The sequence below is a fragment of the Poecilia reticulata genome, linkage group LG23 (genome assembly GCF_000633615.1).
Source record: "Poecilia reticulata strain Guanapo linkage group LG23, Guppy_female_1.0+MT, whole genome shotgun sequence".
Classification (NCBI taxonomy): domain Eukaryota; kingdom Metazoa; phylum Chordata; class Actinopteri; order Cyprinodontiformes; family Poeciliidae; genus Poecilia; species Poecilia reticulata.
The window spans coordinates 14,135,632-14,148,716 of NC_024353.1; the positions used below are offsets into that span (position 1 = coordinate 14,135,632).

Genomic DNA, 13,085 nt, shown 5'->3' on the forward strand with positions numbered 1-13,085 from the left:
GCGACTTGGATGTAACGAGTAACGCGACAGTTTTGTAGAAATGTAGTGAAGTAGAAAGTACAGATACTTACTGTAAAATGTAGTGGAGTAAAAGTAGAAAGTCCCCATTATTAAATCTACTTAAGTAAAGTACAGATACACGAAAACTGTACTTAAGTACAGTAACGAAGTACTTGTACTTCGTTACTTCCCACCACTGGTTGATAATGTAAAAAACAATCTCGCCTTTAGATTATAATATGTTTAACTTCCTGTTTGAGTAGGGATGCTTTTGTTTTGAAATGACAACTTCCTGTTTAACGGTTAGCGTAAATTCAGTTTAACGGCAGAAAGTTGTAACGGAGCTTATAAAAAGGTATTTTATTAGCTGCCCCCTTTATAGCGGCACAAGGTACGTTTATTGACGTAAATAAGTATGTTTGAAATATTGTGTGATTTAAACTGTGCTTTTGTTGTTGTATTCTAAAACTAGAAGTTATTTTAGATTAAACGATATATTAGCCGGTAAAATTATTTTTTAACTAAGCGGGTTTATTGCCATTAAAGCCAATTATTTATCACGTTTAACTCTCATGGGTCCAAACTGAAATTAGACGGTGGGGGAGTTGAAAATAAAATATAAATTTCCAATTAAGCCATTATCAGAACAGGGTGAGAGCGACAGAAGAAACCATCGACGGACAAAAGCAACCGCTCAGATACTGAGGAGGTTGACACAGGGGCGCGTGCAGGATGGCCATTATCGACGGTTACGCTCAAAACTATCACTGCACCGGATCCACACGAAGACAGCCAAAACCCAAACACGCATAAACCGCACAAACCTCCTAACCCACACATGAACGCGATGGGCATGGCACAGAAACTAACGATCTGATCCACACAAGGCGACACACACACAAACGTATATGCCCGCATAGCTTTTGTCTTTTTATTAACAAATTATAAAGACAGGAAAGCAACGCCTACTTGTGTGATGAGGAGGACGCCGATTCCCAGGTTCCTGTGGTTTATTTGAGACTTCCCGCGGAGGATGTGAAGCGACTTCATTTATACTCTGTGACAAACGTTAGGACTAGATTTAACTGCTTAACTCTCCCAGTGCAGCGTGACCCAGAGGAAGAGCGGGCCGGCAGACGATGCCCGTCAGCGGCTCAGTTCCAGAAACTACTAAAGAAAAAAAAAAAGTAATAATAATAATTTAAAAAAATAGAAAGCTCATAAAAGCGTACACATGCAGGATAAAAAAAAAACTCAGTTGGGGTCGCATTGACCCCTCTTAGAAATACGTCAAGGTTAAAATGTAGTGAAAATAAAAAGCACAATACCTATCTTTTTTCTTTTGGGGGTGGTAGGGGAGGTTCCACTCTGAGAAAAATCTCAAGGTACATACTGTTATAAAGCTGCACGCGCCCGTGATTACTGACGTAGAAACAAGGTAAGCTTAATCAGACGAATACGAATCAGCTGGGAGACAATGCAGGGCAGAAAAAGTGGGGGAGGGGGAATGATTAATAAACAGAAAACAAAAGTATCAACAAAGCAAAAAATAAAAGGCCCACCACGGGGATATATCAATGTCTATGGTAAGACCCAAAACAACAGTAATGAACAACACCCATGGGTCATGACATTAAGGCGATGCAATATTAGCATATGTAAATGTCATCATTTCATTAAAGTAATGAAATATATTTCCCTTGTTAAATTTAATTTAGATAGAAAAAAGTTACCATATCCAAACTTCAATGAAAAGTGTTTAACCTGTTGCACACATGCACAAAACCATTCAGGTAATAAGAATAAAATAATAATGCGTTGGATTTTATTTATAATGTCCTTTGTATGTTGAGACCTCAAAGAGCTACAAAGATTGAAAAATAAAACAAGCAATTAGAGTTAACAAAAGTACATAAATGAATAAAAGAGGTTAAAAATAGACATCTAAGAACCAAAAATGTTGATAAAAAGAAATGTCTTAAGTCGTCTTCTTAAACTCTTAAGACTTAAGCAGAAAGCGTCAGCACAGAACGCCCTAAATCCCCATAGTCCCGAGTTTGATTTTGGGTATGTGGAGAAAGTTGAGCGAATTGTGTTTTGTGGATTAAGCAGTTGTGTGGGATAGGTTGGGGCATTTGCATAAATGCACTGGCGTGTGAGGATTAAAATCTTGTATAAAATAGTGGGGGAAACATGAAGCCAGTGGAGAGAGAGGAGGATGGAAGTAATGTAGTCATGAAAGTGCACTCTTACCAGGATCCCAACTGCAGAGTCGTGGATGTACTGGAGCCTTTGCAGGCTCTAACTAGGAATTCTAACAAAGGCATAGACCAGTTTTTGTTGTCTGAGACGGAGAGAATGGGACAAATTTTGGAAATGTTTCATAGATGATAGGAGGAGGTCTTGCAGAGGTGGTTGATATGAGATCCCAAAGAGAGATGGGGGTCCTTCTTTACACCAAGATTTGTGACTGCTGATTAAAGAGGAATACCGGACCCAGAGAAGAAGATGCTGGTTATGGATGGTGATAGGGTCTGACGAGCAGTGACCCAATCTAACAAAGGCATAGCTCAACAGCTTCAGTTTTGGAGCTGTTGAGTTAGAGAAAGTTGTGCTCCATCCATATCTCTATCTCCTCTAGACAAGTGGTGAGTTTTGAGAATGCTGGTGGTGAAGAAGGCAGGGTTGGTACTTACATGAAGCTGTGTGTTATCGGCGTAAGCAGTGAAAGGAGAAATTATGATGGCTGACAACCTGGCCAAGGGGAAGAAAGTAAAGGATAAAGAGGATAGGACTAAGGACTGATCCCTGAGGACCACCACATGTGACTGTCGATTTGCTGTGAAGTGACCCATGGAGATGAATTCTGTCCCGTTAGGTAAAACTGGAACCAACAGAGGGCAGTGTCAGTGCATTAAGTGTAGAAGTGAAGCCTGTTGAGTAAGATGCCATAGTCGACTGTGTCAAACACAGCAGGTAAGTGCAGGAGAACGAGGGGGCAGGGAGAAACTACACTGAAATTTTTCATGCAGGTTATTGAGTTTCCAAACTCCCAAGTGAAAAATTTGGTCTTTTGGCAATCCCTGTAACATTTTATCACATAGCTTTTTTTGAAAGCTGACAGATGAGTTGGACGCACAAGATACATCTAGAAGTTGCCCAGTAAGATTTAAAATAATCTACTCTATATCCTGTTTCTGAAGAGCGAATCATTTCCTGTGTTCGTTAAACTCCTTTCAGTTTACAGACGGTGTTTTGTAGAGAACTGGAGATGTTGCTGTGGGTCGTTCTTGTCCTGGATTTGGGGGTTTCTGCCGTGACGTTACCAGAAATCACGGATGAGAAATTCATCGCNAATGTGCTCCGTGTTAGCTCAGGAAGCTAATGTGCTCCGTGTTAGCTCAGGAAGCTAATGTTCTCCGTGTTAGCTCAGGAAGCCGGTTATTTACTGATTTGCAGCTTTACTGACAAATGCACATTTCTCTGATTCAGTGTATCGCTCTCTCCCAAAATGAAAAAGATTTTTCCTAAACATGTGCAAAATGTAATGTTGACTGTATGTTCCATGACAGGGGTGTCCAAGGTGGGTCCTGGAGGGCCGGCATCCTGCATGTTTTAGTTCTCTCCCTGGTTTTACACACCTGCATCAAATGATGGCTCATTAGAAGGTCTAAGCAGAACACTGACTTGCTGAGGTTGTTGTTAGAACCACTAGGTAGAGAACTAAAACATGTAGGATGCCGGCCCTCGAGGACCGACTTTGGACACCCCTGTTCTATGACTTTGTAATTTTGTGTTTTTATAATGTAAAGCACTTTGAAATGCCTTGCTGAAAAGTGCTATACAAATAAAATAAAATTTGATAACTGAAGATGCCGCAGTTCTCCTTTAATTCACTTTATTAATGAAAGAAGTCAGGCTACAGAGGCAGAAGGTGTTGCGTCTTGTAGTACTCTGCTCTTGTGCCCGTTTTTACAAAGCGTAGAACTCCACCTACTGGCAAAATAGGAACACTACATGTGGCTCAAAATGCACCAGGCTCTCGTAGTGAAAAGCAGTGATGACGGCTAAAAATAGCCCAGTTTACAGCTATAAATGCTAACGCTCTCAATTGTTTTCACGTGCTAATGGTGGTAGTTATATAAACGCTGATTTACTGAAACCGCATAGAGTTTTTAAAGTCTCACTGGCTTCCTGTAGCTCAGAGAATAGACTTTAAAATACTGATGTTAGTGGTCACTCTGGAAGTGACGGGATCCTCCAGTTTGCAAACTGCTCGGACTGCAGTCCAGTCTGCTCGGACTGCCATGGTCTAAAGAAGATCTGATTCAGAAAAATGGTAACATGAGTAGAAAATTATCCCATTGCATCAGGGTATTTAAAGTATGAGGCAGCTTTCTTCTGTTTAGGTTGACTGATATTGATACGGAGAACAGAGTTAAAGCTCTCTCCCTTTTTGTTGACACCAACTGACAAACAGACTCGCCGTTTCAGAGTGGCAAAAAAAAAAAAAAAATCCTAACAGTATTTTCAAGCCTCTTGAGGAATCAAGCTCTTTACTGTTGAACAGTTATACTCAAAAAGCTGGATGACATGCTGCCACACATGCATTAGGTCAACAGAACAACGTGGTGCTTGACTTTGATACTTTGTGAAAACAATGTAGCTTTTATGTATAAAAAAAAAAACAAACTAAAACTTAAGCAAGTTCACAATCTCTTACAAGCCGTTCTCTTACTGGAGTAAAAGGCTGTTAAAGTTCTGAAAGAGTACAAAGAAAATGAAATTATTTTGAAAGCTTAGCTAAAAGTTTTGGAGGAAGAGAAGCTAAAAAAAACAGGCATCACAACTAAGAAATTGCTGACGGGGTCAGCTTGACCAATTCAAGAACAACAACAGACTAACATGTCTCACTCACCTGACCGAATTACAAGGACATTCAATCCGACTGAATTAAGAAGATGGAAACAAGTGGAGGAATTAAACATGGAACCTGGTGTTATATTATCCCCATATTACCACAACGTTAGAACATCTTAGCCACAGAAATACCATCTCCTCATGAAGCTCATGAGGGCAACACAGTGGTCACCCAAATGTCTTCAGCAAGTTTCAGTTCCCCATTTTATGCACATAAGCAGGCATGTGAACTAAAAGTTGAGTTTTCCCTTTAATTAAATGTTGAAGGAACTCACTTAAATTAGCAGGCTTGTAATTAAATGGGAACTGCAACTCAGGTTGTCTGAATTTGTGAACCTGAATAAATTATAGAAAGTTGTGGATTAAGTACGGTCACTGAAAATTAAATATTGTTTCCGTTTTGCTGTATGAATACTACCAATTATTTATGGTTGTTCAATATACCTTCTCATGAAGCTGAAGGCAGGACTCAGAAATCCAGGATAAGAGAAAAATTTCAGTTTGATACAATGCGATCAGTTCAACCTGAATTAAGCCGTTTCACAAAGGCCAAACGTCAAGCCAGGCATAAGTAATTTGGGTAAATGTGCATCCACAGATTTCTTCAAGAGACCATGGTATGAACCACAAATTCACTGAAGCGACAACAGAAAAATTGTGTCAAACATTCCCGACACCAAATGAGCATCATCGTTTGATGGAGGATTATGAAAAATATCAGAGAAAATTGCTGTAATGGAAAATAAAAGATTGAATGCATAATCAGCTTAAAATATTTGTTTGACAGCCACTACTCTTAACTAAAGGATGTCTTAATTACAATCAATACCATTCAATGATTTTCCTGTCATTTGAACAACTTTAAACTTAAAAATGAACAGTGGAAGCCATTATTTTGGCCTGTGTGAATCTGACAGATTTCATTCATTTTTTTTTTCTTACACACCTTATCAGTATTTATACATTTATATACAAGGCAAACAACAATGTAAAAACAACCAAAAAACCGGTATTGGCCTGTATCACCCTTAGTTTATAATATGTTTAACTTCCTGTTTGAGGTAGGATGCTTTTGTTTTGAAATGATAACTTCCTGTTTAACATTTGGCGTATATGCAGCTTAACGGCAAACAAAATACAGGAGTAATGGAGCTTTTATAAAGGTATTTTATTAGCTGCTCCCTTTATAGCAGCACAAAGTATGTTTATTGACGTAAAAAGTGTATGTTTGAAATATCTGATTTAAACTGTGCTTTTGCATTCCAAAACGAGGAGTTATTTTAGGTTAAACGATATAATATTGGCTGTATACATTTTTTTTTAACTAAGCGGGTTTATCGCCATTAAACCTAATTATTCATCAGGTTCAACTTTCATGGCTCCCAACGGAAATTAGACAGTGGGGTAGTTAAATAGGATGAAAATAAAATATAAACTTCCAATTGAGTCATGATCAGAACAGGGTGAGAGCGACAGAAGAAACCATCGACAGACAAAAGCAACCGCTCAAATACTGAGGAGGTTGACACAGGGGCGCGTGCAGGATGACCATCATCACCGCTTACGCTCAAAACTATCACTGCACCTGATCCACATGAAGACAGCCACAACCCCAACATGCATAAACCGTACAAACCTCCTAACCCACTCCAATACCACATGAACGCGAGGAACAGAAACCGCAGATCTGTTCCACACAAGGCCCAACTAACACGCACAATGCAACACACACAAACTAAGCTTTTTTATGCTTATTAATGTAAAAGTGTGATGCACAACACAGATGGCAACTTCGATATAATGTAGTATATTTGAAAACGGTGCTAGACGTTTCATACATTGCTTCACTTTACTGTTTGAAATATTTCAGCTATTAAGCGGATATAGAAAAAGAGGAACATCTATTCCCGTTTTCATTTTTGCAAACTCCCAAGTAGAAAGTTTGGCAATCCCTGTAACATTTTATCACATAGCTACTTTTGAAACCTGCCAGCTGAAGCACAAGATACATGTAGAAATTGCCCACTAAGATTTCTAATAACCACACTACATCCTGTTTCTGAAGAGCGAATCATTTCCTGTGTTCGTTAAACTCCTTTCAGCTTACAGACGGCGTTTTGCAGAGAACTGGAGATGTTGCTGTGGGTCGTTCTTGTCCTGGATTTGGGGGTTTCTGCCGTGACGTTACCAGAAATCACGGATGAGAAATTCATCGCCGAGTGTGTGGAGGAGCACAACAAAGCCCGCTCAGCTGTCATACCACCTGCAAACAACATGCTGTACATGGTGAGTCCTGCACATCACACTGTTTCACTGCCAAGAAAGGAGAACAGACTGGTGGCTTTGCATGATGTCATTGATTAAAACTGAAATTTGTTTGTAATTAAATGGAAAAAGTGAGAAAACACTGTAGTTTGTGAAGATCCAACAAGTGGGTGAAAAGTATCAACACAGARGCAGCTGTGAGTGAATACACATTGCCTAAATCAATGAAACCACCAGTTGGTTTCTAAGCATAACTTAGAATTAGTTCTGTTCATGGTCATTTTTATAACCTCCTGTGTGACACTTAAAAGTAACTGAAGTAAAAAAATAATAATGTTTTGTTTCATTTTGTTTGCACGTGTGCATGATGTCATAAAGTCGTGGGATGAGGCGTTGGCCATAACCGCCAGAGCGTGGGCGAACCATTGTAATGACCGACACAATGTCCACCTAAGGGAGGCTCATAAAATGCACCCCACGTTTGCCTCCGTGGGAGAGAACATCTGGACGGGCCCACTGGATAAGTTCAGTGTAAAGAGTGCCATTCAAAAGTGGGTGGATGAAGAAAACCATTACAGCTACAAGGGAGACAGATGCACATCTGTCTGCAGCTACTACAGACAGGTATGTGCACAGAGACGCTCCTCTACAGATAAAACTGCTCTGTATGAAAATCACATACCCTTATTTAATTAGTGTCTGACATTAACACTGAACATTTCCTGTTTTAGGTCAGTTGGGATTATAGAAATAATTTCTATTAGCTAAACAGGAGAACARTGACAATTGTACATACATAAAGTTTACATATATTAGGATTAATATGCCTTGAAACACKTTATGATGTGATGACTTGAAAGTCTCCTGAGCTTTGCTAAATCTGAAGGGCAAAGGTTGAAACTTGCAGTCTGCAAAGACCACCTCAAGTGTAAACTTGTGGGTTCGAAGGACTTTGAATGTTGCTGCCACTGTGTGTCTGAGGTGTATGAGCACACATTCCAGGTGCAAACCAAAATCCCTGCAAACTATTGGGAGATGGACAGATGGTAAACATTTGACTTTGAAGAAAGGCAAAACATTTAAAAATGCACCCTTCTGGAGCTCCGGATATCTTGGATTATTTCATTCCAATCTAACCTGAGACAGGAAAAGTGTTGTTGGTATTTACATCAGACAGAAAAAAAATAAGGTTATGTGTTTTATACTATATATGTAAATATGTAGTATCCTTCCTTTCTCAGGTTGTGTGGGCACAAAGCTACAAGATTGGCTGCGCTGTTGTGCATTGTCCACAAGGTATCAAAAACTTTGACGGTCTTCAGGGTGCCATTTTCGTATGCAACTACGCCCCAGGGTAACTTGATCTCTTTCCCTATAGACTTTACATTTGATACAACACATTACAACATGTTATAAACCAGAAGTGGTTTGCTGAATCAGCAGCAACCACATTTACTCTTTCAGTACAAACAACCAAGCAATGTCTTAAAATCTGTAAATACACTAAGGACAGATAGAGGGAAGGTTTGACTCCAAAAGTTTTTAAACCAGATGCTTCCTTTTGCAGTGGAGATATCGATGGAATTCATCCTTATGCAACTACTGGAAATCCATGTTCTGGATGCCAAGGCGAATGTGACAACAAATTGTGTCGTAAGTATGACATTTCTATGTTGAAAAGTCATGGTTATAACAATGCAAATATTGGACTAAATTTACCAGAACCACATTTCCGAACCGGGAAGACTTTGCTAAAGCATTTGTGTTTTGCTGCAGGTAATCTACAACGAGAGTCCAGAAAACGTATGTGACTTGGCAGAAAATCCAGAATCCTATCAAAGTAACAGTGACCAGTTGCACTCTACTGTAAATCTAAAAACAGATGCTTTGGTCTCCTAGGTTACAACTGGGCTCCAGGCTGGGACACTGCTACACCTAAAAGCAGCGCTGCACCTACCAACACTTTTCTGGATATCCTGATCGTGCGGCCCATCGGCGTCATCTTGACGTGCATTGCTGCATACGTAGTTCATTACTTTTACCCCAATCTCTTCTGTTATGAGTAGTATTTTGGTCTGATGGGAGACCCAGATGGATGTCGTCCCACAATGACCTCCAAATGTACYAGTGGAGTATGCAAATGATATTGCCAAGCAACACAATTTTAGAGCACATCTCTATTATCCCAACAACATGTTACAACATTATATTTGTGATTTTTCTGTGGATGACACTTGTACAGACAAAATCTACCATACAATAGCACTTTGAAGTGTTTGACCTAAATCTGAATCCCCTTTAACTACCAGTGCTGCTACATTCAGATGTGACAATCAGTTTGGTTCTGAACATTGAAAGCTGCTGGTGGTGGTACAATGGAGTGAGGAATTTTCTTGGAATACTGATAAGATAGCAACTGTATGGCAATAAAAATCACAATCTCAAAGGAATATTTCAAACACTTTGTTGAATCCATGTCAAGAAAAAAAGAATGTAATTCTGAATGCCGAAGGGCATCCTACTGGGTAAGAGTTTACCTTAGACCAGTGGTCAAGGGCCAGAGTCCTGCACCTTTTCTTGTTTTTGGCTCAGGCACTCTGAGTGGTTAGATTGGAATAGGTAATGAAAGTAGGGGAAGACGTGGCAACGGTCATCAGGCCGGGACTCAAACCTGTGACATCCACTTCGAGGACCAAGGTCTCCATACGTGTTTTGCCCACAGCAAAAGCACAACCTACAACTTTTAGATGTGTCCCTTGTCCTCGACACTTGAATTAAATAATGAAAGGCCTTCACTATCATGCAATCTAGCGCTACATTAGCTAATGAGCTAATGTTGGAGCCAGGTGTGCTGAAGCAGAGACACATCCAAAAGTTGCAGGACACCGACTCTTGACGAATATCCTAGAACTTAGTAACCATCACCTTCTGGTGAAAATAATAGCATAATGTGTAGTGTAACATTGATGACAGAACTATTTAACAGTATTCACATCATTAGAAAAAAAACTTTAATTTTACATTACTGAGTGACTCAGCATCCTCAGTGACAAGCAAAAACTGATGAAAACTGTTGAAATAGACAGGGAAAGAAGACACCTTACAGAGATAAGAGAAACTTACAAAAGGCCATGTTGATAACCTGGTTTTGGGAGAAGTTAATAGAGTATTTAAAGATGCAACAACTCTTGTTTGAGTCTTCACCAGAATATTATCTGACTTGCTGAGTATATATATATATACTGCTCAAAAATAATAAAGGGAACACTTCAGTGTTCACTTAAATGTTAAAGTGTTCCCTTTATTTTTTTGAGCAGTGTATATATAAATAAATAAAAGCATATATATATATATAAAAGCAGAGATTTTATTTGTGCCACTTGTTTTATTTATAAACAAGTGGCATTTTTTGAGAATGGAGGTCATTCAGACAGATGGGGTGTTTTATTCTCAGCAGGAAGAGAAAAGCAAAGGGATCTTAGAAAGTAAAGAGAAAAATTCAAAGTGCTAAAGGGTTTCCTCCAGTGTATCATAAGCCTGGTGGCCCACCATGCTTTACTAGCCCCCCAAGCCAGACTAAGCATAGCTTGTTTGTGTTTTTAGGAAAATGATAATAAAAATAATAATAAAAGAGCCAGATTGCAAGCATCTATGTTGCTCTGAGCATTTCACTGGCAAAGCAGATTTGTTCCTAAAAGATAGGTTTATGATTGATGCATTTGAACGCAGGAGAGCGGACCAATTAAACAATTGGTGCCTCTGCGTGTTGCCCCTGAAGTTTACTTAAGCAATCCAGTTTCACTCAAACTGGACACAGGCTGACCTGTATGGATATTTACATAAACCCCCTGTGAGGAATTATGTTTCTTTGGCGAACTCCACATCAAGATAAGAGCCTAAACCCCATCGTGTTAGCTCTGGCTGTGCAGCTTTATGTGAACCAAAGGAATAACGTAGTCAGAGGTGCACGTTGAGCAAGTAGTGAGGATGATTTATCTTTGTGATCAAATAATTATGTGTGGCATTTACATCCCATCTCGCTGCCCAGCATGTTGCTCCATCTTCCCTGTAAAGTTTATGTACGTGGTCTCGGTTGGCCAGAGCGTTTGTGGTTAACGAACCAGCACTAACCTCATCATGTGGTGAGGCTGGTGAGGAGCTTTCGCGCAAGTCTCGTAGTCACACATCACGCTGGTTTTATGTTTCATTATTGTTTCTATTATTATTTTCCCGGTCACATGAAGCATTAAACAATATCAAATGCTTTGTCCAATTARTCAGCCAAAGTTAGTGCGTGCAGCCACACAGAGATCTGAAAAACCATAAACTCAAGCAACCAAAACACTTTCTGTGGCACCTATTAAACTCAACAAATACAAAATATAAGAAGTACTTACGTCACATTAGCAACATTAAATTAAATATCCCGTTTGTTGCGCATCTCTGCGCAGTGCAGCAGATTTAACTCATCATGCAGGGCCGGTCCAAGGCTGTATGAGGCCTGGAGCAGAATTTGACTTGGGGGGCCCCTCTTCCTGCTAAAAACATCAGCACAATAGGTTCTGTGTTAGTTTTAATCTGGGAGAGGGCGAATAGTTTAATTGGCCAACCTAAAAACAATTGGTTATAATTGCAGTTTACCAATTTGTATTTCTGAACAAACAGAGCTCAATCTCAAAGATTAAAGTCAGAGCATCAGATTGTAGCTGTGGTAACAAAACAAACTATGAAGATTGCTCTTTGAACTTTTACAAAGTAAACTTGCCAGCTCCTTAAAAGTTTACATTTAAATGTTAAGCAATTTAAAACATTTTAATTAATGTATGCTGAAACCATTAAATCAAACTTAGCAGCAATGATAATTTCAATAAACAAATGTTACATTTATACATCTGTAGTCTGTGTTAAAATGTTAGCATTCATGGGGCCCTGAAGTGCTGGGTAGGCTGACTTTATTAGGATTAAACAAAAGTGCAAATAATTGATATTCATTTTAAATCGTATTTTTTCAATGTCTTCCTGTAACATAATTGGCAACATTTTTACATTTCCTTTCTATTTAACATCTTTTAATACAAAAACACGGTGGACCGCCTCAGCTACCCAGCCACCGGGCTTTGCGAGTTTTCTGGGGGAAACCTATAGTGCTGATTCATTCACAGATCTGGAATTGTAGGTTGACTTCTGTCAAAATTACTAGCAACAAGCAGATATTTTACACCACACTCAGAATTTTAAAGTTGCACTATGTGCAAAATGTGGCAACACACAATTTGCACATAGTGCAAATTGGATGCACATTTGAGTAAATGTGCATCCACAGATTTCTTCAAGAGACTATGACATTAACCACAAATTCACTGAAGCAACAACAGAAAAATTGTGTGCATCAGATCTCACACCAACTGAGCATCATCTTTTGATGGAGGACTATAAAAAACATTGAAGAACATCACGCAGAGAAAATTGCTACAAAGGCAAATAACAGAGTGAATGCGTAATTAGCCTAAAATATACATTTGACAAACTTAACTAAAGGACATCCTAATTATACCATTCAAAGATTTCCCTGTCATTTGCTCAAATTAACTTTAAACTTAAGAATGAACAGTGGAAGCCATTATTGTAGCCTGTGCGAATCTGACAAAGAAATCATTCATATTTCTTTTTTGTTAAACATCTTAATATATACATTTTCATATAAGGTTGATAACAGTGGTGGAGAAAGTACTCAAAAAATGTACTTAAGTAAAAGTACAAATACACAGTCAAAAATGTACTTAAGTAAAAGTCAAAGTACCACATTAACATTTTACTTAAGTAAAAGTAAAAAAGTCCTGGCTTTTAAAAATACTTAAGTATTAAAAGTAAAAGTACTCGCTGAATGCATTACCTAATCG

General features: G+C 38.9%; 1 protein-coding gene across 3 annotated transcripts; it reads left to right on the forward strand.

The window, feature by feature from the left end:
• The first annotated feature begins 284 nt into the window (after nt 1–284).
• Nucleotides 285–9,635, forward strand: glipr1a (GLI pathogenesis-related 1a). 3 transcript variants are annotated; one of them, XM_017302708.1, is made up of 8 exons: nt 285–391; nt 3,241–3,326; nt 7,109–7,206; nt 7,564–7,809; nt 8,427–8,539; nt 8,753–8,838; nt 8,962–8,988; nt 9,085–9,635. In XM_017302708.1, exons 2-8 carry the CDS (start codon nt 3,272–3,274, stop codon nt 9,249–9,251), a joined length of 792 nt encoding a protein of 263 aa, XP_017158197.1. In that variant the 5' UTR covers nt 285–391; nt 3,241–3,271; the 3' UTR covers nt 9,252–9,635. The 3 variants fall into 3 exon arrangements, with proteins under 3 accessions (XP_017158197.1, XP_008399598.1, XP_008399599.1); XM_008401376.1 differs by lacking the exon at nt 3,241–3,326 and having other exon boundaries at nt 286–391; nt 7,023–7,206; XM_008401377.2 differs by lacking the exon at nt 3,241–3,326 and having other exon boundaries at nt 302–391; nt 7,030–7,206.
• The last annotated feature ends 3,450 nt before the right edge of the window (nt 9,636–13,085 follow it).